The 26,327-nt window shown below is 41.8% G+C and overlaps 1 protein-coding gene across 3 annotated transcripts in view; it reads left to right on the forward strand.

Annotated features, from left to right (window-relative positions):
• tnikb (TRAF2 and NCK interacting kinase b) overlaps positions 1–26,327 on the forward strand; it is a 68,166-nt gene that overhangs the window by 24,694 nt on the left and 17,145 nt on the right. The window contains exons 7-21 of one of the 3 annotated variants that reach the window (XM_079576087.1): positions 145–275; positions 3,597–3,651; positions 5,419–5,497; positions 6,248–6,423; positions 6,497–6,563; positions 6,705–6,903; positions 8,388–8,504; positions 10,386–10,472; positions 14,966–15,154; positions 16,872–17,456; positions 18,807–18,920; positions 20,703–20,924; positions 22,672–22,778; positions 22,911–22,990; positions 24,558–24,649. In XM_079576087.1, the coding sequence (XP_079432213.1) occupies positions 145–275; positions 3,597–3,651; positions 5,419–5,497; positions 6,248–6,423; positions 6,497–6,563; positions 6,705–6,903; positions 8,388–8,504; positions 10,386–10,472; positions 14,966–15,154; positions 16,872–17,456; positions 18,807–18,920; positions 20,703–20,924; positions 22,672–22,778; positions 22,911–22,990; positions 24,558–24,649 (2,300 nt within the window). Of the gene's footprint in view, positions 1–144; positions 276–3,596; positions 3,652–5,418; positions 5,498–6,247; positions 6,424–6,496; positions 6,564–6,704; positions 6,904–8,387; positions 8,505–10,385; positions 10,473–14,300; positions 14,373–14,965; positions 15,155–16,871; positions 17,457–18,806; positions 18,921–20,702; positions 20,925–22,671; positions 22,779–22,910; positions 22,991–24,557; positions 24,650–26,327 lie in introns of all 3 variants that reach the window. The other 2 variants (XM_079576085.1, XM_079576086.1) reach the window with 2 other exon arrangements.

Genomic DNA, 26,327 nt, shown 5'->3' on the forward strand with positions numbered 1-26,327 from the left:
TGACGGGTACAAACAAAGACAGAAAGGATGCATTGACTAAACCAAACCAAATCCTCTTTTTAAGTCTAAACCAGAACCGAGACTGTCTTCTAAAACATCACTGCCATTGTGGACTTACTAAGAACCCCTCTATGTTTTCTCCAGTGGATTTCGGCGTTAGCGCTCAGTTGGACCGCACAGTGGGCCGTAGAAACACGTTCATCGGGACGCCATACTGGATGGCTCCGGAGGTCATCGCCTGTGACGAGAATCCAGACGCCACATACGACTTCAAGGTAAAGCTGGGAATGTTTCTATCATTTTAATTTTATGGTTTTATGGAGTTTTAGCTTCAGCTTATGAGCGTGGCACTGTGCTGGCGGCTGGCCTCGACATTGTGACCGTTTGCTGAATATCTCTACCTCCTCTTTCATCCCCTTTCAGACTTATATCTTGTCCAAAAAAAGACCACACAATCTTAAGAAAGCAGAGTTATGTTTTGCTCTCAATCAGTGGTTTCGCTGGGGATAATTTCACTCCTTCATTTTGACGGACAGGCTTGTAAAATATCCGTCATGGGCTATTTTTATCCGTCATGTATTTATCTCTCATTATAAGCATTTTTTGAAGAAATTTATAAACCGTATATATAGGCTGCATATTGTTTATGTTTGGAAAAATGTAAAATTGCAGGATAAGTGGATCTAAACTAAACATGATCTGAATAGAGTCATTGAGCATGAATTTTGCAACAGAAATGTGTATAAACTCGTGTGTAAAAGTCTCAAAGGAGAACAACCTTTGAGTGTTTTCTGCTCCTCAATATCAAGGCTCATATTACACTAATACAAATATAAATTGGAGCTACTTGTTTGCATTTTCTCAATTTTAACGTCATGTTTAAGAAACAGTGGGTGACCGGGACAATATTTAGCGGCTGGCATTGCTGCACTACACACCGCCTGATCCACCTGCTCCCAACACCACACCTCTTCTCTCTCTCTCCTCTCTCAGTCCTTCATGTAAAATGTTTATCCAAATCCCTGCGCTCTCAGTTAGCTCCAATGTGAGATCCATCGCAGCACTAAAAGCTGTTCAGTTGCCGTGCGAAAAGCAAAGCAAAACTAATTTGGACTGATTTTGGAGTTTGGATGAGCCAATGGAAGACCTCTGTGTGTTAAATGAAACTGAAAATGAAAGATTTCTGTGAAATATGCTGCTCAACTCTGCCAGTACTCAGTGCTTCCACTCTAAAGAGGAAATGAAAGCCATAAAACGATAACATGAATGCATATGCTGTGATAATTGGAGGTTTCTGTGTCTGCAGAGCCCCCTCAGCTAGTTAGCAAGAGGATGTGAGCTGCTGCGGCTTGAATGATGGTCTGGATAGGCTTTGATTCAGACTCGCTGACACCAATACCTGAATAATGTGTGCTCTCAGCATAAAATCCGATGACAGTATTAGTATCGGACAATCCTACTTTAGTGTCCAGGCGGCCGAAAGAGTCTTACGCAAGGCTCTGTTGTTGGGAATCCTAGATTGCTCACTCGAGTCCAGTCATAATGTGTCGAAACAGGAACTTCACTTGTTGCAAAATTCTGCCAAATGACCATGTAACTTGTAACGCTGTGGCAGATGATGGAGATTTTACTGCTTTAAAATCAAAACGGTTGCACAGTTTGGTTTAAAATGATGTCTTACCCCCCACATTTCCTGCTCGAGCGGCTGACCTTTGTGATGCCACGTCTCAACGATTTTCCCTCTTTGCACTTGCTCTGCTAAGACATGAATCGCCTCTTTTTCCCCCCACTCGATCGCACAAACCATTTGCCCCGGCGGAGCATCCCGGAGGTCGCAAAATATCACTGATTTTTGCTGCGTTTTGACTCGGATTTTGTTTTGTTTTTTTTCCCGCAAAGAGGGAGAAAGTAGAAGGAGCGGTAATGGGGACGGTTCCCTGTGTGTTCGGAACTCCATTAAACGCAAGTCTCTGGAGCTCGGCGTGTCGGGAAAGCTTCACATTATGAGATTAAATGCTTTAAATAGGCGAGGACCCGCCGCAGCGCTCGGAGTGGAGTTCAAATGGTTGCACGGTGGGTTGGAAATGTTCGGGGTATTTTTAGGAGCTCAAAATGTCATTCGCGCAGTGGGAGAAATAGCAGCATTTTCGCCCTAAATGACAAATAGCTTTTAGCAGGTGCCGTCAGTCAAGGAGGAGTTTTGACTGCTAATAATCGACCAAAAGCTGAATTTAAACTGGCTCTCTTCTTAAAGGAACAGGCCACCATTTTTCCCTACAGAGATATGTTCTTACCTGAGCTTAGACGAGTTGATACGTACCTGTCTGGTCTTTGTGCCCGTAGAAGAGCTTGTTCGCTTCTAACTTCACCCCCGTTTGGAGCTATAGGAATATACTGGGAGATGCCAAATGCTAGCAACATCTTTGGTTGTTTTGCTTGACTGAGACCAGACAGGTACGCATCAACACTAATAAGAATCCACGGGCTAACACCAATGAGACAAGCTTTCCTGGGAACCAGACTGTCCAATCAGGAGAGAAGTGGGAGGAGCTTGAATGTTTACTTTCAGATTTCCCTCTCTCCTCACTTTGCAATCTTACAGACTATCACTTTAACCCCCCACCTGAACCAAGCATGGTTTCTCCATTTTGGCTTTACCCAAATGTAAAAGCTTCTTGAAAAAAAGTGTCAAAATAGCGATGAAAATGAGGATGAAAATACAACAAAAGAGAGACAAAAACTAGATTAAAAAAAAGCAACAATAACCAATAAAAACATGACAAAAAAGTGACACAAAATGGGCCATAAAAGCAACAAAACCCAACTATAACAGTAATGAAAAAAGCAAAGAAAAGCCTCAACAGTGATGACAAAAAAAGAGACCAAAGCATGACAAAAGCACTTCAAAACTGTGACAAAAACGCTCACTCACACACTATCACTTTTGTAGGTCTTAGCTTTCAAATGTTACGTGTGTGGTGATAAGCTTCATTTGCCACGTGGCTATAATGTGTTGTTTATATCCTGATCTCTTATTATGTCAGTGGCCTCTGCTGGACACGTGTGGAATTATTTTTAGATTTATTTAAGTTGCCCCCTAGTGGCTGGAATAAGTACTGCTTTTTTTAATTTAAAAATAAATCATAACTCCGCACAGAAATGGGCTAGAGACTTACTTTTTTTTTGCTCTCTACAAGTCAGGGGCTGGTTTAAATACGTAGAGGATCCCTGCGTTAGAGATTTGGGTAAAACTGGAGAAAATGCACTTGTTTAAGGTATGAGCTTAGTAACATTGCTTCTCTACGCTTGTCTGTTTTTGCATAAATCTTTACCGTTGCAATTTAGAGTCCGCTGATGGAGCTCTGTGAGAATATGATTTATCTCCCGCTCCTGTTACCTATTCAAACCCATGTTGCTGAATAGAAGCTGCGAGCTGCGTGCCTGTCCGCCGCGTTAGCAGTACAGATGGGTGTTGGGGAGTATTTTCGTCAGCTCGCAGGAACAGCGACCGGTGGACCCCGCTGCAGCGAGGTGTGAAGCTTCAGACGATGTGACACCGAAATCTCTGAGCGCTTGTGTTTTCCCTTTGGTTTCAGAGCGATCTGTGGTCCCTCGGCATCACGGCGATCGAGATGGCAGAGGGGGCGCCGCGTAAGTCACAGAATACTACACCGCTACAGAATCACACACTTTACTACTTGTGCTTTGTTCCAAGTCCCTACACATGGAGAGGACAAGGTGTTTATTGATAGAAAGTAGTTGAAGTGAGTCACAGGACAACAGTTGGTATTTTTACTACACCGAGGGGACAAAGTTTACAGCCCAACGTAAAATGCAAAAAAGCTAAATTATACAACATCATCTGCTGAGAGGAGTGTGAATATTCAAAGTCCGATAAATCAGCTTGTTCTGCCTCAGATTATGCTTATCTGAGTAGTAACAGTTTGTTGTTCATTATTTTTGCTAAAACTGAGTTAACGCAATATAGTTAAATTTTGATAAAAAACATAACCCGAGTTTCATTAGGCTATTTTTGTGATGTTTATTGTTTCACTTCCTTATTGCACACTGACAGGAAGTGACATAGATAGAGGCAAACAATTTTAGACTGTTGCCGTGCCAACCATGTCTATGTCTATTCACCTTATTCCGGAGGCTCGCGTGGGCGCCGCCATGAATTGTGCCCGCCCCTTTTCTCCTATCTGTTAACATGGGGCTGGAGAAGTCCACATAAAATCAATCACTACATGAAAACAAAGCCGTTTTCAGGCCGCGCTGCAGTGTCGACATGTTGGTGCAAATGAACATTGGACATTTTACACAAATCAATCGACTAAACATCAGATTTGAGCAGAGAATATTTTCCCTCGTTCTCCGTTAAAATGAACGGGCTTCACGCTCGACCGGAAGTGTCTGGACAACGAGGTGCCGAGACACATACATTTGTGAAGTGTGACGTCGCGACTTCCGGGTACTAGAATAAAAACATAAAAAAACTCTTAAAAACAACCATCAATATTTCTGAAACTCAACAGAGAGTTTACTGAACATTCTTATTTCTCAGACTCATTAGCCAAAAATGCCAAACCTACTGCTAAAAAAAGTAATATTTACTAAAGTCACTACTTCCTGGGTTAGCGTAGCTGCTGCGCCGTTAGCATTTATCTCCGCTAACCTGGATGTAGCGATTTTTGGTAAATATTACTTTTAAAGCAGTAGGTACAGCATTCATTTTTGGCTGATGGGCCTGATAAATAAGTATGTTCAGTAACTCTCTGTTGAGTTTCAGAAATATTGATTGTGGTATTAAACAGTTTTTTGTAGTTTCTCGCACATCTGCGGACCCGGAGGTAGAGCTGTGATGACACCACTTAACAAACGTATAGGAAATGAGTCAAACTGCTCTGGAACTTTATCTTTACTTTACCATGTCACTTGCTGCCAGTATATTAAAAAAATATTTTCTGCAACATTTCTTCATTAAATTGCTGCTTCACTGAAATGTTATGAGAATTATTTACGTACAACAGATGGTATTCATGCAAATACTAAGTCATATTTTCAAAAGCATTAAAACCGGTCATATGCACTTTAAACAATGTTTAATAAAATAACTTTTCTGCTCAACATTTCTTCATAGCTGCTTCACTGAAAGAAAATGATTATTATTACTTACAACAGATGTTCTCCATCTTAATAACTCAAAAGCATTAAACCCTGTCATATAAAGTAACAAATATGATTCGAATTCTACTAAAATTTCTCATCAAAACTAGAGGACAGAACTGACTGTGCTCACCCTCCTGGACCATCTGCTCTTCAAATCCATGTTTCATTATCATCACTACCCATTCATGTTTCCGACTATTGTGGATGAGATCTTAAACTAACTTTTTCTTCCTCTCTTGTCGTCTTCAGCTCTGTGCGACATGCATCCAATGAGAGCGCTGTTCCTCATCCCCAGAAACCCCGCGCCCCGACTCAAGTCAAAGAAATGGTACACGTCGCTTTTGTTCTTTTCTGGCATTACGTCGTCTCAGTATTCTAATTATCTTTATCAATTCTCTATCATTCTGCATGTTTTTCCCATCATTTGATAAAAAGAGTTTCGGAGTCCAGTGAATCAATACAACTGGCTTTGACATAGGCGACTGGAAACAGATAGTACTCAGTAACTTTTTGAAGTTACTTTACTTCTTAGAGTAGTTTTATTATACTTACTTCTGTCGGGCCGACTCTTATTTGAGTAAAAAGGTAGTTTCTCGTTCCTCTGTGAGTAAATATTTGTCTTTAAGAGCTTCATGTGACATATAAAATTGATGTAGTTTATGTTTATTCTTCAAAATCATTTATTTTTGCATATTTTTACGGCATTTTCTTGGGAAATATCAAGATTTTTACTTTATTTCATGTTTTGTTTGTCACAGTTTATGTCACTACAGAACCATGAATCAGACTTTTTAGCTTAAACAGTTTTTTTCTCCCAGTACTTTTTCACTCTTACTTAATTGGGTCACTACATTTCACTTCTACTTGAGTAAAGTTATTGCAAAGTGACTCTTACTTGAGTACTGCTCCACTCACCTCTGTAGACCTTTTGCCCGCAGTCTCCAGGCAAACACGGCCAAATTCTAGTTCAATCAGACACATCCAGTACAGTGTTTTATATGTTTGGCACTCCGAGTCAAGCTCTACACGTTATTCAACTCGCCGATCTTCATGTTTGTAATTTACCGTGTGACATTAGGTCTAAGAAGTTCCAGTCGTTCATCGATAGCTGTCTGATGAAGAGCCACAGTCAGAGGCCGAGCACAGAGCAGCTCCTCAAGCACCCGTTCATCAGAGACCTGCCCAACGAGCGGCAGGTCCGCATCCAGCTGAAGGACCACATCGACCGCACCAAGAAGAGGCGTGGCGAGAGAGGTGAGCCAGTGCTTAAACGCCGGTGTAAATGGCAGTTTCATCGAGGAGATTGACCTATGTGCGTTTTGTTCAGATGAGACGGAGTACGAATACAGCGGCAGTGAAGAGGAGGACGAGGAGAGAGATGTGGGAGAGCCCAGGTGAGATCTAAATCACAAAAACATGCTACTTGTGCCAAATATCTGTCATTCTTGGGCAACATTGTCACTGTCAGCATTGAGCTCGAACGTCTCAAGGCTGCACCATTATTCTTTATTAACGTTACTAATGTTTGTCCTCAGCTCCATCATCAACATCCCCGGGGAGTCGACCCTGAGGCGGGACTTCCTGCGCCTGCAGTTGGCCAATAAGGAGCGGTCGGAGCTGATCCGGCGACAGCAGCTGGAGCAGCAGCAGAACGAGGAGCACAAGAGGCAGCTGCTGGCCGAGCGGCAGAAACGCATCGAGGAGCAGAAAGAGCAGAGGCGGCGGCTGGAGGAGGTCAGCACACAGAGCTAGAAACACTTAAGTACTGTCCATGGATTACAGAAACTGTAGAAGGGCAAAAGTGTCAGACTGGTAACTTCACAAGAGATGCACAAATGCTGATTCCAGTATTAACAATATATTCATCACAAGAGCCCCTTTGTCAGCCCTGATGGCACTCAGGCCAATGAATCTACTGACAGTAATGTTTCTGACAATTCCTTCATGAGTATATTTAATGTTTATAAATTATAGCCCATGACTAACTCTCCCTGTGGCCAGTGGCCCATAAATCCTCCCCAACAATGAACAATAGCGGATACAGAAATGGATATGAGATTTTCAACAGCAAGACTTAAAGATGAGAAATATGTATATGTACTTTTTTTAAACCAAGGTGTGAATCAACATTAAGTTTTATTAATTCTTTGCACTTTGAACCACCCACGAGACTCAAGTTACTAATTAATTCACTGTTTAACAGTCTATGGCTGTGATTATCTGCAATTGTATTGTTTTCTTTTAGTTCCAAGATATTCACACGCACAAAACATCAGCCTTCAACCAGAAAGCAAAATCGTGTCACAATATGAACAGCAATGCTTAATATATAATATAAGAATGATTGTTGAAAATATTGAAGTGATCAAATTACAGTTTCTATACTTATGTATTATAAGATTAGGGTTGGGGAAAAGGTTGCATTTATTCTAAAATGCAACTGTTTAAAGGGTTTGTATTTTAAGTTTAGAAGGTGGTGGTCAAAGTACTGGATTTCATTACTTGAATTAAAGTGCAGGTACTGAAGTATTTGCTTAAGAAAAAACTTAAGTATTCCAAGTAGAAAGCACAAATCAGTTTCAATGTGTTATGAAAAATAATTCCCCACCTGTTCGGCAACACAACAGGGACAAAACTTCTTCCCTGTGGTGAGTCTGTAGAATTGACAGAACGTCACAGTGCAGCGCCATCTATTGTTCTGGAATGTACGTTATTAAATTAACAAAACACATGGCCAAGTTGAGTAAATGTTGTGGAGTAAAAGCATTAAGTTCTCAACCAAAACACGACTCAAATAAAGTACATCAAATACTGTACTTAAGTTACTTTGTTACTGACCTCTGGTTAAATGAATATAAAGTACATTAAACTGAAATAAGACGCATTGATAAGACTGTTATGCATATTACATTTTCCAAAGGGGCAACAGTTTTCCTGACAAACACAATAGGTGGCCTGCAGCTCGTGTGAAATTACATAAAATGAATGTTGTGAACATTTCCTAAAACGAAAGATGACATTAGCGCCTGCCTGTGACTGTCTCAGAGCCAGTCATTCGAGGTAGCGTTACGTAAGCCCTGCTGTTTCCTCTCAATAAAAACACCTTGATTGAAAATAGCCTCGGAAAGATTCAAGCCGCGTCGCACCTGCTTCTCACCTGCAGCGTGCGGAGGCCAAACGCCGAGCCGAGTGTGAATGAGTTTCCTGTTTGTTCACAGCAACAGCGTCGGGAGAGAGAGATGAGGAAGCAACAGGAGCGAGAGCAGAGGAGGAGGTACGAGGAGATGGAGCAGATCCGCAGAGAGGAGGAGCGGAGGCACGCCGAGAGGGAGCAGGTACAAAAAAACAACCCTGTCCCACTGTTCAACCCCGCCTAAGGCCCATAGTCAGATGCTGAAATGCAGAAACAGTTTTAATTCCACCTTTAAACTTGCTGAAACTATCTGAAGTCCTAATAAAATGAATGGGGAGACCTCTTCATACAAATGAATCGGCAGAAATCCCAATTCCCCCCAAAAATGGGAAAACTGCAGAGGGCGGGATTTTCCTGAATGAGGACAAGTTGGGGATGCTGAACATGCACAGATTGCAGAAAATGTGAGGAGAAGTTGCTGAAAACCATGAATTTCTTTGTCTGGCCGGCCAGACTACATGCTTTTTCATAGATATTTCAAAGACATATAGTCTGGGAACAAGCATGATCGCAACGATTCCCGGTGGGCATGATTGACAAACGGCATCAACCAATTAGAGCAACGTTTTTATGAGGAATGCTTCGATCGCTGTTTCTTGCTCCGGTTTTAGGGATTTTTTTTTTTTACGAATTATTTAAAACAGACGAAAGAGCCGAAGAAAATAGTGTATTGGTCGCCGCGCCGCCATCTTCAATGTTTTGGAAGAGCGCGTGGTGGTGACAGGTGGCGGCTTCCATCTCTTGGTGCGTGATTGGACCGATATGGGTAAAATCGTGAAATGATTGGCGGAGGAGGAGTGTCTGGCAGGCCAGACAGAATACTGGGCAATTGCGGAAAATCCAAAAATCACAGAATTTGCAAAAGTAGCATCATTTTCCCAAACATGCAAAACTTGTTGAGGTGAAACTCGCCGAAAAACAGGGAAAAAATACTAATACTAATAATAAGAAATTATACTAAAACACTAAAACCAATCCAATCAACAAGCAACACTCTAAAAAATCTACACAATACAGAAGCATTTGTTTAGATCAGTGCTTTTTTTACTCATTAAATATTTGACCTTCCAAGTACCACCAATGACGATCAGGATGAGATTAGATGAGATCGGGATGAGAGGAATAAACAAGGTCTAAAAAGGATTTAAACTAGACTTTACTAGAAAGGTCATGTCAAAACAGAGCAATAAGTTGAATGCATTACTAAAGCACACATTAAATTCAAAATGAATAATGACAAAAATTGTACATGACCTTGAGTACCACCTGAAGAACCTCAAGTACCACCAGAGGGACATGTGCCACAGTTTGAGAACCCCTGGTTAGGGGGCCTAATGCTTTACAAATGAAACATAAAAGTCGCATTACACGACATGAAGCAAACACAAACTGCTGCTTGATTTACCGGCACCATTACGTCATTTTAGAATAAACAACCTTTTAACTCAGGGACCATCTGAGAAGCATGTGATCACGAGGCGCTTTGAACAAACATACGACATACTGTTAGCTTTCATGGTGCTACAATTACTCTTCTTACTGTAGCCGGGGGGCGAACGCATGGATCCTGGATGACAACTCACTGAACAACAACCCTCTGCTTCATATACTTCGTCTTAATGAGGCCAGACTTGATGCAACACTTCCTTTCTTCGGATGCATGCTAGTTATAATCAATGAATGAGGCTGAATGGGGAACGAATTTATAAAAAGCTTCCGGTTTACCTTTTATTCTGCTTCTTTTCTCGTGATTTTACTCAAAACTGAAATCCTTTTCGGTGGATTTCGTATCAGTATGTAACTCATCATGACTCTTTGTTACATCTTCACATCTTTTCAATAATAATCTCTCTGTCCCCCTCGTCTCTCTCTCCCTCTCTCTATCCCCTTTTTCGGTGTCTTCTGCCTGTTTTCTTCCTGCTGCGGTGATGTCACTGGTTGCCTGGGCTCTCATTGGTGTCGCTCTGCCCTGTCCGCTTTGTGGTTGGCTGCGTCCGGGCCGGGCTGCGTGCTGATCGGTTAGGAGTACATCCGTAGGCAGCTGGAGGAGGAGCAGAGGCAGCTCGAAATCCTTCAACAGCAGCTTTTACAGGAGCAGGCTTTACTCCTGGTAACGCCACACAACACACAACCAAACTCATGCAGTCAGAATGACACAGCACCATCATCACCATCACCACCCTGACACTTGGTTTCTCCTGTAGTCTGTTAGCTAGAATATCAGCCGGCTTCTTCAACTTATGTTATCAGAGCCACATGCGACTTTTTAGTGGTCTTATGGTTATTTCTGAGTAATTTAGATCATGATTTCAGCTTTATATCTTGTTTAATGCATATTTAACCATAGATTGTGGAGAGTTCTATTATGTGATATTGTATATATATATTGCGGCTTGTCATCCCAATGCCATACCTGTTAAGAGCCACTTCTTTAAAGGAACAGGCCACCGTTTTTCCATACTGAGATATGTTCCTTCCTGAGCTTAGACGAGTTGATGTGTACCTGTCTGGTCTTTGTGCGCTCAGTCGCGCAAAAAGACCAAATTTGTTGTTAGCATTTAGCCTCTCCCTCCTCTCCTCTATGGGGCCAAACAGAGGTTAAGTTTATTATTGACTATTTAAAGGGACTATATGGAGTTTAATAATATTAAAACTTAAAGGCCCCATACCTGTTTTTGTTATTGCAAACAATGAAATGGGAAGCCACTAAATTAAAATGTTAGTTGTGGTCCAAGCTCATTCTCAACTTTCCTAATGTATTTGTAGCATCCAAATTCTTTACAGGGACAAGTTTATGGGCAAATTTCACAACTTGCAGGGTCACTTTTCACGGTCACGTTCACAAAAATGCTGCAAAAATAGCCTGAAAGTTCATGAAATTGATATAAATGTTTCATAATTTGATGCACGCTGTTTTCCCTACAAGCATTTGAGTTTACAATATACTAAAAAAGGATAGAATAATTTCCATTCCAATTCTAGAAGTAAAATCAGGTATAGCTCCTTTAAGTATTTTCCTCCCCCTACATGTTCCAGCAATGTCCTAATGTGTAGAATGAGCCCCTAAAATCCTGCACTGCCACTCAAAAAGTTGTTAATTCGGGTGCGAAGTGCCGTCATGCACAAGCTTAATATAGAAGCTGCAGTTACACGTATGACCTGAGGTGGCAGTAGTGAGCATAAAATGACCAACTTGCATCTAGTCTCTTTAATTAAGGTTACATGAGTAGTTACACGATCCAAGTATAATCACACAAAAGCACTTCGACGTGCGTGCAGAAATATCTTCACTCCTAAAGAATTCTGAAGATATTACTGCGTGGACGTCGAAGTGCTCCTAAGGTGTTGTTACGCCTTACAATATAGTCCCCTTTTTATCCGCTTAGAAAATCGACATGTTTCATTTTGTGTAACTATACTTGGATCGTGTAGCTTTTCACGTAACCGTATTTAAATAGGGAAAACGTGGAAGAGCTTGGACGCTTCTAACTTCACCCCATAGAGGAGAGGAGGAGAGGCTAAACAACATCTTTGTTTTTTTGGCTGAGACTGACTGAGCGCACGCACAAAGACCAGACAGGTACACATCAACTCGTCTAAGCTCAGATAAGAACATATCTCAGCATGGAAATACGGTGGCCTGTTCCTTTAAAGATTCTATTGAGGTCAGGGGTGCCTGAAGAGCGGCCCGCGGGCCAAGTGCGTCCCTTCAAGGTGTTCGATTTGGCCCATGAGAGGTAGTTTAAACTTGTATGGAGAATCTGCACTGCTTTGGATTGTTTCTCGGGGCACCAATGTGTGTCTATCTAAATAGCAAAACAACAAAAAGATTTTTAATCATAGCTCTTCTAGCATTCAATTTTCGACATGCAAAACATTATTGAATTTGGACCTTCGCCTGCAAATCCGTTTCCATTTTAGCCGCTTATGAAAAAGGCTTGGGCACCAATGATTTAGGTGGTTTGCTGAAGTTCTGGATTCGTCCTGGTTCATTAATAATTAATACTATCAGTCCTCATTTAGATGTAATTATTATAATTAATTGGAAACATACCAAACCAAATTCAAACCAGGACAAAAACAATTTAGCCTTTTTGGTAAGAATTGTCTCTTTGGATCCAAAAGGCTGCAGATCCCTGAGCGAGACTCTTTTTCTTGACACATTCTGCTTCATTTTCTCATGCTCCTCTCACAAATGTGACCTCTGACCTCAGGCCCCCGACACGACGCTGTTAAAAATGTGCTCGGACGTGGACTCTCAACTCAACTGTCAAAACAGTCACTCCTGGAGTTGGACGACTCCTCCATAATAGAATATTAATATAGGCCCCAATCTTTTTTAGGGATGGGACGATAATGAAATTTGGGGTCACGATTATCTTGGCCAAAATAATTGCGATTAACGATATTATCACAATATTTGCCTATGGTTTAAAAAAATCACTGAAACTGCAGAAATTATGGGGATTAGGATTATTAAATATTCCTCTTCATTGTCTGCTGTAGACGTCATATTGAGTAAGTAAGTATTTAAAGGCACACTGTGTAACATTTTGGACTATACTGTTGTCATCTAGGAGTGTGAAAATATATTGATTTTCCGATATATTGCGATATTTTGCGGGACGATACGATACCGATACTTTTTATTCCAGGCAGCAGTGCTCCACTGTTTTCACTGTCAATAGAGGCCAATAATGACCAGTTCAGTCAGGACAGCATGGGGCAGCACTACAGTTTTAAGCATCAAACACTGCCACACAAATAATTTACCTTTAATAATAGTTTTTATAATTATAAAGAAGATTGTTTTGGGGTTTATTTATTACTTTTTAAATAGGACTGTGGTTTCTTGTTTATTTAATTATAAATGAAGTCACTGACAGATCTATTGACCCATGTTCAGTGTGTAAGTCAGGGATCATTTATAAATGTGGTACAAAGCCCATGAAAAGAAATGTAAATGATGAATAATAAGTAGTATGTTAAAATAAAGGTTAAAAGTAGCATGTTTTTTTTTAATCGTGATGTATCTTAAATTATTTTTGTGCAATATATCGATTATCGCAGTATCGGCGTATTGTGAGATAATCGTTAGCCATGTATCGCGTATCGTATCGAATCGTGAGGCGCCCAGAGGTTCCCTCCCCTATTGTCATCACTACAAAACATGCAGCTTATGAGCAGCTCCACACAGAAAATGCTCTTTCTGCTTTGGGTAATCAAAGAATGGATTTGGATGAGGAACTTTCGTACTGAAATCTTAAATCGTGCTGACTTTAGTCACATCTCCATGGAGATGTACCCACTCCCGGGAAATTTACCGGCACTGGTTGTTTGATGGATTTAGCGATTATCCTCTTGCACGATAATCAAAAAATGTCAATTAATTGCCGCATTTTTTATCGCAATTAACGTTATTATTGTTTATCGTCCCATCCCTAATTGTTTTTTCTTCTAAAATATGACAATGACTATTATGGTGACATTAAGAGCAGGAGTCTCAACCAGTAGCTCGGGCAGCCTTTTCCAAGTGGCTCTTTTAACACTCTACAAATTTGATTACTGTCTTAGTGAAGCAACTCAGAACAAGCCACATAATAGATCAACTAAATGATTGACTCTCAGGTACAGTAAATGTTGGTTGAGTAAGTTTAGCAAAAGGATTTTAGGAGACTATGTACTACCCCCAACTTCCCCACAATCAGAGGTAGATAATACTCATGGCAAGTACTCTTTTATTCTTATTTAAGTAATTATTCGGGCCACTACTTTTTTTTACTTGTACTTTAGTAAAAAATATTTTAAAGTAACGCTACTCATACTCGAGGAAATGTATTCCCCACTTCTGCCTACAATATTGCAATCCATTTTGTACGATGAGGCCATTTGCCATTATTGGTAAATGGTTTCAATTGTATTTCTTTCGCGTCCCCAGGACAAAAAACAGCTGTACCATTACAAAGACCAGGCCCCGGGGAGCAACAACAAGCCGGCCTGGGCCAAAGAGGTACGCAGGACTCTAAAGAGCTGTTTAGGAACTCGCAAATACGGATACTTGTAAAGTCTGAGTATTCACTTTAAAGCATTGCTAACGACAGTATCTTTTTTATTGTATAAGAGTTTATTGTTTCTCAACCATTATTTGTGCTTCCTGCCAAATGTCCCATCATGAGTGTAGTCTTCACAAGAAGGACTTTCCAAACTGAGAGCTAAATTAACTTAGTAGTTCAGTTGCTAGAGCAGCTGTTCGCCCATGGACCTAAAGGTCATTTTGAAGTGTTTGATTCCAGCTCCCGAATGTGCAAATACTGTTATTGTGTCCTTGGGCAAGACACTTAACCCACCTTCCCTCCAGTAGCGTTAGTGAGTGGAAACTTGATGGAGAATTGTTTCATTGCGGGTGAAAAATCCCGAAAGAAATACAATTGAAACCATTTACCAGTACCCTTCTCTGGGAAGTCAATATTGTCCCCACTCACCAGCCCAATACATTTCTCCTGTTGTTGCATTGCTTTATGTTTACAAACCCAGTCCATCCCCACATGAGCTGCACTGATGACATGCTGATTATTGATCGACTGATTGCGTGTATTTCTGTAGGAGTATAAGAGGAAGCAGATCGAGGAGCAGCGTCAGGCCGAGCGGTTACAGAGGCAGCTGCAGCAGGAGAGGGCCTACCTGGTCTCACTGCAGCAACAACAGGAACCCAGACCCCAGGACAAGAAGCAGCTGTACCATTACAAAGACCAGGCCCCGGGGAGCAACGACAAGCCGGCCTGGGCCAAAGAGGTACGGAGAGCACTAAAGGAACTCGCCAACACTGATACTTGCAGAGTATTCACTGTGAAGCATTGCTATCCTACCCTAAACCACATGTTTTCCTAGGTTTGACCCTGACAGAATGAGGAGGTCTTGAGCCTAACTTTCTGCCTTAACCATTATGTATTCTTCCAGCCAAATGTACCATCACGAGTGTCTTCTTCACTTCCTATATGACAGTTGCTTATTTATAGTTTTTCAGACATTTTTGGTGGTCAAGTCAGTAGCAGGTGAAAAGGGTCAGTCTGATGTTGATAATTGGGGGACAGCAGCACCTCTAAAAACTGTTCCCCAAATGCCATCGCAGTTTTATCCTCGGGGGGACGCAGGGGACATCTACTGGGTTAAGGATAAGGATCTACTGGGTTAAGGATAAGGTTTGTGATATGCAATAGGGGTCTGTAATATTGTGATGATCTTATTTCGATATATCAAGTTTCAACACGGTATGTTCCATTCAATGTAAACATTTTATTAGAGCCACAAAATCTTTTTCAACAAATTGTGTCAAAACTAGATTTCAAAACACACTAAATAAGAACCAAGACAAGGTGAAAATGGAACTAAATTAGAAAAGCTTTTTGAGACACGGATATTAGTTACACGGACATAGTTTTTAGATATTCTCATATGAAGATGAAATTTGTTGTTTATTCCATAGGTACATAGATACAGACAGGGGGAGGAAGTGTGTCAAGAGAATCGTTAATTTACACTCTTTTTATACGTTTTCTGTCAAATTATGAGCGTATTTAGCACATGAATTAAGTCAAATCAAAATTGGGTCCTTATGCATGTTTTGAGATGACAGATTGTCCACGAGAAGCAAAGAAACGGCACTCAAAGTGAACGGTTAGCATGGAGGTAGCGTTAGCATTCTTGGGCTGTTGAACCACTTTGTCCTTCTCTGTGTCTCCGTAAATTTATTTGGGAGATAATACGTCCATAATTCAGCATTTTTAGCCTCATTTCTTAGTTGTCCAGAGTGTTGTTGATTTCTGGCGATATTTTTTTTCTTTAAGTTCATGTAGTCCTTATATTTGAAGTGTTTAGTGGTGCTAGGCTAGTGCAAGGCTAGTGCATGTCTATGGTAACAAGTAGCCTGCATTAAAAACAGATTGATCCAAGCACAGTGCACCTGAGGCAAATCACTTATAACACCAGACTACCCATAGAAATGTCTGTGTCGACTGAATATTTTTTGAAATATAACCATTTTGCATTTTTTTTTAAATATATTTGAGCAGCATTAGCTTCCTGGTTGTAAGCTAAGTAAGTGATCTGCTAGGTTACCGGATCTACAGTAGTTTGTTCACCTGCAGCCGGTATTAATACACATGGAATTCATAAAGGAGCTTTCTACAAATCAGATATGACATTTTTTGGAGGACGACCCCATGATTTTGAAGAGGGGTTTGATGCAGGCTACTAGTTGCCATAGACATGCACTAGCCTAGCACCACTAAGCTCTTCAAATATTCGGACAGCATGAATTTAAAAAATATGTATACCTCCAGAAATCAAAAACAGGATCTGGACAACTAGGAAATTGGGCCCTATGTCAAAAATCTTGAAATATCCCTTTAAGTTTTCTGGAGTTTACCGTCTGTTTCTGACCTCCAAGTGATGTCAGTGAAAGCTATCTGTCCGTGAATGTTGTATCGTAACCTGAACTGACCCGCTGCAGGTGATGCGACGAGCCCAGAGCAACTCCCCTCGAATCCCCCCCAAGAAGCACCATTCTTTCAGGCAGCCGCGGGACCCCCACCAGCTGGAGAGTCTGCTGCGCCTTCCCGGATACAAGCCCCGGCGGCGCCCACCTTCCTACCCCGCCCACGGCAGCCCGTCCCGGGACAACCACAACCACAACCACCACCTGCCCCTCATCCGGATCACCTGCACGCCCGAGAAGCCCACCAGGGGGGGTAGTCCCGCGTCTAGAGCGAGGAACGGGTTGGGTCCGGAGGCCAGGCCGCGCAGTGCCGAAGTTGGCGGGTGGAGTCAGGAAGATGTCAGAGAAAGGGGGGGGAGACCTAGATCGAAAACGGGAAGCGACCGGGACAACAGGGGGTGGGGCCCGGAGGGGAGACCGCGCAGCGCCGAGGTGAGGGGGTGGAGCCCGGACGCAAGGAGGCGCAGCCATGACGATATACGCCCGGATCTGAGGGGGCGGAGTCCCGGGTCCAGAGGAGGAAGCGCAAGGGAAAGGGGGTGGAGTCCCGACGTGAGAGACTGGAGTCCGGACTCGAGGGGGCGGAGTCCAGGGCGTCGGGTTAGTCACAGTCGCAACAAGAAAAACTACTCCTACTGCAATTTTTTTCTTCTTTCTAATTGGTTTCACCTCCTGGGGCGTTTTATCACCGACTTACAGATTTGATCACGCTTTCACTAACTCAGCTTTAGCCTGACGAGCCCGACTCTTGCACTTTCTTTCCAAAAGCGTCATCTTTCTCCCTCAAGCTCCTAAACGAACCAATCACAATGAAAAACTGACATTTCTAGTGTGAAATCCCAGTAGCTTTCTGAACTGCTCCTCACCTGAAAGGATCCCACGTGGAATCTCTATCATCCCGTTTTCCGACACTTCCTCACACTCTCAAAAGCCGCCATTTTTGTTTTGACGCAGATTTGTATTCCTCTGATTGCCGCCATAGAGGTTATCAAATCTCTTTCTTTCAAGACTCCCCCACCACTCATGATGATAGTGGAAAACACACACGAGATGGAAGCCGATTTAGATTCTGTCTGAGAGAGGCTTCCAGTTTATCAGATTTGCCTCTTTTCATCTCACCGTTGTGCCAGACAAGGGCTCATCATTTTGTTTTCCGCGTCAGGCCAAAGCGAGCTGGAATAACATCACGTGAACAGACTCTTTGGAACAAGACGTGATTTAGTATTTCACATCATACTGCAATACTAGGTTGATTTTACTGATGGTCTTTTAGTTGATTACCTTTAGTTTTGGGACTTCTGAATCCTTTTATAAACTCCATCGAGAGGCTGTCTTTTCCCACAGTCTTCACCTCGGCGCCCATGGACTTTTCATCTGCTTCATTGTGTTTAATTCTGCTTGTAATGGAAATAGCAGTAGCACAGAGTAAAGCATATCCGAGTGAAGCCGTCCTAAATCGCGTTGAGTTGCGGAAAAACAGCATTTGTTTGCCTCTCCGTCGTATTGTTTGACTTAAGAGTGGGAAGGAGACTGGAAGAAAGAGGCGAAAGGTCCTCAACTCGGTCAGCCTTGTCGAGACGAGATTTGAAAACCTCTACAACAATGGATATTTCTGGATGAATGAGCGCTTACCCAAATAACACCCTGGTTGGTTGATCTGCCTGTAAATCCCAGCCGCCGGAAAAGAGTCTTGGCTGACCAGGCTGGCTCTGCAATGCGCCGTTTTTGCACTTCTTTGTCTAACAACTAATCTCCTTTCTTTCATTATCGTTGTTAACCGGGTGGACATACTGTGCTGTAAATGTACTAACATGTAATATTTTCCTCTTTAACCAGGGCATTCTTGACTTTCTACTGCAGATTAACCACTTGTTCTTAAGCATGTCTCTAACCCATATAAACTTTTTAGCCATACATCTAAATATACCTTTTTACGTTTTGATTTTGCAGCACAAAGTTTCAAACCGGATCTCGGACCCGTCTCTGCCGCCGCGCTCAGAGTCCTTCAGCAGCAGCATCCAGCAGGCCAGGACCCCCCCAATGCACCGCGCCGTAGAGCCACAGGTGAGAGGACCAGGCTGTGTTATATAGTGACGCACACGGGACAAGGGGAGCAGCATCACACTCATTTTGTCATTCGGATTCACAATCAGAAGTAGCTTGATCAGTGACTTCATTTGGAGATTGCTGAATCACTTATAATCTTTTTTTAGCCTCTCAGTCATTTGTATTCTCATAATCCTGAGCAGTCACCCTCTTCCTGAATCATCACTGTATTATCATCTGGCTGGTTTAGGACAATTTTCATGTTGCTGAATCCAAAAATCACATTGGTTTTGCTCTGTCAGGCACATTTTTCACTCCTCTGCCAAATTTTGCCTCAGGGCACTGTCGTTGTAATGTCTTCTGCCTGTCAGTCCTCAGTTAGACTGGTTTAACATCATTTGAATTGGTGCATATGTTTTGGCACAAAGCAGATGTGCTTACAAAGTCTGCGTTGGTGACAATTTAGGAAATGTATGATCAAGGCCGTGGGAGCCCAGGGTGCTGAGGGCGCTGCAGCACCGGTGGATAGTTTGTGAACTGCAGGCAATATCATTAAATAGGAAATATGCATAGAAAAAGTGGTTATGGGGTAAACTTTATCCCTCTGCACCCACTAACTAATATGTCTTCCAACGGCTCGGTTTATGATATACAGGCACTTTTGTTATTTGATACGCTAGTTCACTTCTTCAAAGTTCACAAAATTGTTCATATTTGGGCTGGTCCCTAGGGTTGGTCTTTACAGAACTACAGAAAGTGAAAATCATGTGCCTCATGGAATACAGAGAGGGGAAAACATCCACTTAGCACAAAAAACTGACCTAATACAGAAAAGTGTATGTCATTTTCAGATTCTAGGTTGCAAAAGTGTTCAAATCAGTTAAGGTTAGATTTAGGATTGGAGTTATATTCTCCGATTATACATATCCAAATGTGAAAGTGTATTAACAGGAGATCTTCAATGAAGATTCTTGAGTTATCTTCTGTACTCTGTGGTTGAAGTGATGAACCATAGTGCGCTGACGAAGCCTTTTGGATGAGAGGCGAAACATTCAACATTTCAACTACATAGTACAGAAGAGGACTCAAGAACCTTCATTGAAGCCAGACTGAGAGCCTACACAGACATATTGACAGGAGAGGGTAATACCTCATTTGAAAGCCAAGACCTTATAGTTGTAAATATTTGTGCAAGGTCTGTGTGAGGGAAACACAACTATCAACATTTGCCATTCTAACCCTGCCCCCCTGAAGATTTTAGACACCTCACAAGAAAGTATTTGTTTGTAACCCAGTGTAATGAATGAGAGCCGGTGTTGAGTTCACACTTTTTTAGGCTAATGGCTTTATTGCAGTCTTCACCACCAGATGGCGCTCATGCTTGTAGCTCCATCAGCACAATGTGACACAGTATTGACACAATCATGAAGTGCTTGAAGTGTCATCTGTCCATCGCAACAGCCAGGACTGGACAAAACTGAACTCAATCATCATTTAGGGGGCACACATAGTTTGTGTTTAATGTATTGTATTTACCACCCCTACATTTAAGGTAGGATTTAACAACCCCTCGACTAGAGCAGGTCCACTGGCGCAGCAGCATGCCTTTATCCTGGGAAGCCCGAGCCTCTTGCTGTTCCAGGCATGTCTCCTCTGCCTTCCTCTCCTCTGTCAATAACACTCTCCTGCTGCTTCTCTCCTGCATTTAAACAAACCTAAATCTAACCTCGCACACCCTCCTCACCCCCTCCTCCCCCCGTACCTCCCCACCCCGCCCCGTCCCGCCCCGTGTCTGTCCAGATGGCTCACCTGGTGCAAGTGAAGAGCCACGGTTTGTCGGGCTCCCAGTCGCTCTATGACCCCCACGGCGTGTCCTCCTCGTCCAGCTCCGTGTCCCCCTCGCGGCCCCCCATGCCCCGCCAGAACTCCGACCCCACCTCCGACACGCCCCCCGTCCCGCCCCTGTCCCGCCTCGCCCCGCCCCTCGACTGGCTGAGGCAGGACGACGACACGCCGCCCAAGGTTTCTGCATGATCCCGCTCGGTGTCTGTCTTTGTGCATGTGAAGCAGTAATGGGATATTTAAGCCCAGATTTCTACTTTGAAAATGCAAAATAGTTCCTACGCACAGTGACGCTGATTGACCGAAGGTTTTTGTTGTTTCTTTTATTCAGATTTATCAACTGTCTTTGTCTTCCCAAAGTCTTTGCATGATTGTCGTCTGTCTGTGAGTCTGTGCATGTGCTGTTTAACAGTAAAAGTGTATCGGGAAGGTCAATAAAAGATGGCTGCCTTTTTTTTAAATTGAACTTTGAATCAGAGTTCTGTATATAAAATGCTCCTAGCAATACTGCCCTAAAATATCCCTAAAAAAAACAGTTCTTGCCTTGAAGTTTAAGGATCCAGACTGAGACCATGTTAGTGCAGATGGCGTACACTTGTATTGTCTTTACAAGCCTGTGTTGGCAAGTACAATGATGACCTAATCACACCCAAATGCTGAACATTTGGGTGTGATTAAATATTTTCCTTGGTTGAACAGGTGAGAATAGTCAGATCCTCTTCATATAAGTACTTAAAATGAGGATAAGTTAAGCTTTGTTACTGTATTATATCAAAGAGTTGAAATAGACAGTAATACCCCAAAATAGTCATGCAGGTCTATAGGGTAAAATGCATTAGATAATATTCATATTGCAAAATGTATGGTTATAGAAGGGTAATTGAACTTGGAAGCTGCATACATCGTGTATGCATAGTTTATTCATTATTATTTTGTATTTTTTGTGCAGTGACATACACAGTTTTTAGGTTTTTTAGTGTTGCACTTGTAATGTGTGTGCGTAGTATTCTTTAGTGATCGTTTTTACCTGGGCCTTTAAATTAGGTATATCGTTATTGTGATATAATTTTTTTATAATATCGTTGTAATCTTTTCTATTGTTGTGGATATAATTTACGTTATGCTCAGCTCCACCCGAGCAGCATAAACACTGACTGTAGAACACGGGGACAGGTGCTTAAAAAGTAAAATGAAATAACGGATGTAAATTGCTTAGGATATTAGTATGGTGTTACATTTTTTATATATAAAATATCAATATCATCAATTAATCTTCCCAATAGGCGTAAAGCTGGAATTTTTAAGTAATTTGTCCATTGTCCATTATATTGTCAAATATATCATTATCGTGATATTTCTTTTTTATATCGTGATATAGATTTTAGGCCATATCGCCCTGCTTTAAATTTCATTGTAGTTTTTTTTACAATACCAATTAGTTAAACTAAACTAAACTAAATAGCTGGAGGCAGTGAACACGGTTTAAGCTGCTTTTGAGGTATTTCCAAAGTAGTTTTGCTCTAATTTGTGTAACCAGCACAACCAACCATCTGGAGCCCTGATAAGTTCATTGCAGTTTGTCTCAAGTCAAATTGTATCAAATAGAGCAGTGGTTTCTCAACTGGTTTGGCGTCGGGACCCACAATCACCCTGGGATGACAAGACCTAAATACGACAATTAGATAAGCCAAGAAAAGCTGATATTACGATCAAAACAACCCGATAACAGACTCAAGTAGTGATTCTATACTTTTTCAAAAAATAAATGTTTTCTGGAAAAGGCTCGTGAGTCGTGACCCCCCAGTTGAGAATCACTGAAATAGAGCATTGTACAGATTCACTCCAGTAACATTAACAGCAATATTGTTTTAGTATTTTTTAACAAATGTTACAACTTCTGATGAATAATAATGTTTCTGTTCGACAGGTTCCTCAGAGGACGACCTCCATTTCTCCAGCTCTGGTGCGGAAACACTCTCCAGGGAACGGGCCGGGCCTGGGACCTCGGGCCGGAGCCCACCTCATACGGGCCAGGTACAGTCTTTAATAAATAAAGATAGCTGCAGACTGTAGTTTCTCCTTCAAAACCCCAAATCTCAAGCCCGACCTGTTTCACGCCCCACTGTTGTTTGCCGGTGCTGATGCTGTGTTTGCACGTCTCCGTAGCAACCCGGACCTGCGGAGGACGGACGTTTCCATGGATACGCCCCTGAAGAGGACGAGCAGCGGCAGCTCCTCCAGCTCTAGTACGTCGAGCTCTCGGGGCGGGTCCAGCGAGGGGGGTGTAATTAGGACCGTGGAGACGACTAGAGGGGTCACATCTGCACGGGGATAAATATAGGACCAAGAGAGTCTCATAGAGGTTTCACATCAGCGCAGGGATACACACTGTAGTAGTAGCGGGACACTTTCATATATATATATGTATATAATCCTCAAGGTAGGGGTTGGACTTGGAGTGTTAATGAATGACTGTACGCAAGAGAAAAGAAGGATGGGAACCACTGCATTATAGCAGGGGTTCTCAAACTTTTCTGGCCTAAGCTCCCAAAATCACTCAACAAACAACTCGGGACCCCCTTCTGTAAAGCGTAATGAGCATTATAATAATTGAAGGTGCAAAACATTTAAAATCTGGTTTCGCCTTAACCGAGCACATTTCCTCCAGTTTGGCTTTACGCAAATCAAAAAAAAAATCTTCTTTAAAAAAAAGGGTAAAAATAAGAAAGATGAAAATGCAACAAAAATGCCGGAAGAGCAACAATAGAAACATTTAAAAAAAACGACAAAAACACAACAAAAAAGTGACAAAAAAGCAACACAGAAGCAACAAAAGTCTCGCAGGAATGACAAAGTGAAAAAGTGACAAAAACGCTGCATCAATGCGACAAAAAAGTTGGTATCACTATTTTAGGCCTTAGTTTTCAGATGAGGCATTACACTGTGGCTCTTCAGTCGAGAAGCTTGTAGATTTGGGTAAAGCCGAACTGGAGAAAATGTGCTTGGTTCAGACCGAGGTTAAGAGGTTAAAGAGCCTATACGGAGTTTAAAAATGTTAAAATAATGTATTTTCCTCCCCCTACATGTTCCAGCCATGTCCTAATGTGTAGAATGAGCTCAGACCTGTTCACCACAACTGCCTCTAAAATCCTGCACTGTCACTCAAAAATTGTTACTTCGGGTCCAAAAAGCCTTCATGCACGAGCTTAATATAGAAGCTGCAGTTACACGTATGACCTGAGGTGGCAGTAGTGAGTATAAAATGGCCAACTTGCGTCTAGCCCCTTTAATGATGTGAGTTTGGATCTAAAAATCACTAAAATCTGCTGTTTTGAGTCAAAAACACATGTCAGAAATGTAAAAAATATCATTTCAAAATCATCTCACGACCCCCACTTCAATGTCCTACAAGTTTTCACATCTGCACTTGGCTGTTAGACCATGGACAGAATGAAAGGGCTGAAATTAATCTATATTGTTCATGCCAATTGACAACAATTTGAGCTCTAGCATCTTCTTCAATGATTCTTTAAAACACCGTCATTTCCTTGCTTTGCCTGAAAGTCTGTGTCTTCCAAATAGAGCGAGGCCATGAATTCAGAAAGGACGATTACCACATCTGCACGAGGATATTTATAGAAGCATAGACACGATGAGGAGCATGAAATAGAGCGATGACTGGACCCGTGAGCCTCCAGGCTGTGACTTTTATAGTGGGTTAAAAATAGCGAGTGAAAGTCCAAAGATAGAGAAGGGAAAAGTGATTTGTTCTTGTAAAAATACTCTTTTTTTTCCCCCCACTCTGTGCTTTAGGTAACTCTGGTGCTAAAAACGAAGTGTCGACGCTGCCCCGGTCCCGCGACTCCAAAGAGGACAGGGAAGTGACGCGCCCCAGCCGACCCGCCGTAAGTCCCGCAAGCCATGACAAAACAAACGCTGGTGTTTACGACTCTCTGACCGTCGCCTGAACTAACCACTCTGTCTCTCATTCATCTCCATCTCTGCCATCGCTCAGAGCTATAAGAGGGCTGTGGACGAGGTCAGTCAATTACATGATATGTCCGTACAATAGCAGAGAGCACAAAAGACTGTACAGAGGCATTTACAACATCGTTATCCTCGTCTCTTTGAGGATTTTGGAGACTTTTGATTATGTATGATTTCCTTCACTTGAAAAATGACCTTCTTAAATGAAATGAACCACTTAAAATCGCTGGAATAAAGATTCTTTATGTTGAAAATCAGTCGGTTTGAACTAATCTAAGATAAAAAAAAAAAAAAAGCGAATGTCAATGAAGCGAGAAGAAATCCCACCTGAAATCAGATCAAATGACCTTTTACTTCAATGCAACTACTACTGAATAAAAATCAGGGCTCGACCAATATGGATTTTTGGGTCCAATGCCGATATCAATGTGAAGGGGGTTGACATGGCCGATAGCCGATATATAAACCGATATTTTAAATAATCTCTCATGTCACTTATTTTTTTAATCTCTCCTCTCCCTAGTCTATAGTTAAAGGGATATTTCAGGATTTTTGACATAGGGCCTCATTTCCTAGTTTTTGTTTAGTGTTGCTGATTTCTGGAGATATTTTGTAATTCATGCAGTTCTTATATTTGAAGAGTTTCGTGGCGCTAGGCTAGTGCAAGGCTAGTGCATTTCTATGGTATCAGCGAGCCTACATTAAAAACAGTGTGACCCGCTCCACAGAGCACCTGAGGCAAATCACTTATAACGCCAGACTAACCATATAAATGTCTGTGTCGACTGAATAATTTTTGGAATATAACTGACCTTGCATCACATGGGTCAGACTGTTTTTAATGCAGGCTAGCTGATACCATAGAAATGTGCTAGCCTTAAACTAGCCTAGCACCACATAACTCTTCAAATATAAAAACTGCATGAATTACAAAAATAGTATCTCCAGAAATCAACAACACTCTGGATAACTAGGAAATGAGGCCCTATGTCAAAAATCCTCAAGTATCCCTTTAAACATTTATTATTAAAGTAAAGGTTTCAATCATAGAAATATGTAGAAATATATCTAATAGAGGTATTGCCAATATTTAAATTCTTTAAAAATGCCTCTATAATCCAGTGTATGTTGCTTCTAGACAGTGTTGAACTGTGACAGCAGGGGGCGCTGCATGAGGAGCATAGGGCTGATTTATTCAGGACATTCATGTTTAGTAGATACTTCAGAGGGAGCTTGTCAAAAATCAGTTGATTCCAAAACAATAAAAGTCTCTATCGCTTACTATTCCAAAATTCTAGGCAAAAGTCTGCTACATAGAATATATAAAATAGGTGTACAAACTTGAGACCTAGATATCGGCATTTTTATCGGAAAGGTTGCTCCATCATTTGAAAGTACTGAAGTATTGTTAGTAGTAGTGTTGTGATTTATAACTTTGCAGCTTCAAAAACACATCAATGCAAACCTTCTTCCTCGTTGTGAGTTGGTGGCGTTTGACAGTTCGTCCTCACAGCGCCACCTACTGGTCTGGAGTCTCAATGTCAAGGCTTTTAAAAAGAACAAAACACATTCGCAAATTGACTTTTCACTTTGGAG

Source organism: Gobius niger, assembly GCF_951799975.1.
Source record: "Gobius niger genome assembly, chromosome: 18".
NCBI classification, from domain to species: domain Eukaryota; kingdom Metazoa; phylum Chordata; class Actinopteri; order Gobiiformes; family Gobiidae; genus Gobius; species Gobius niger.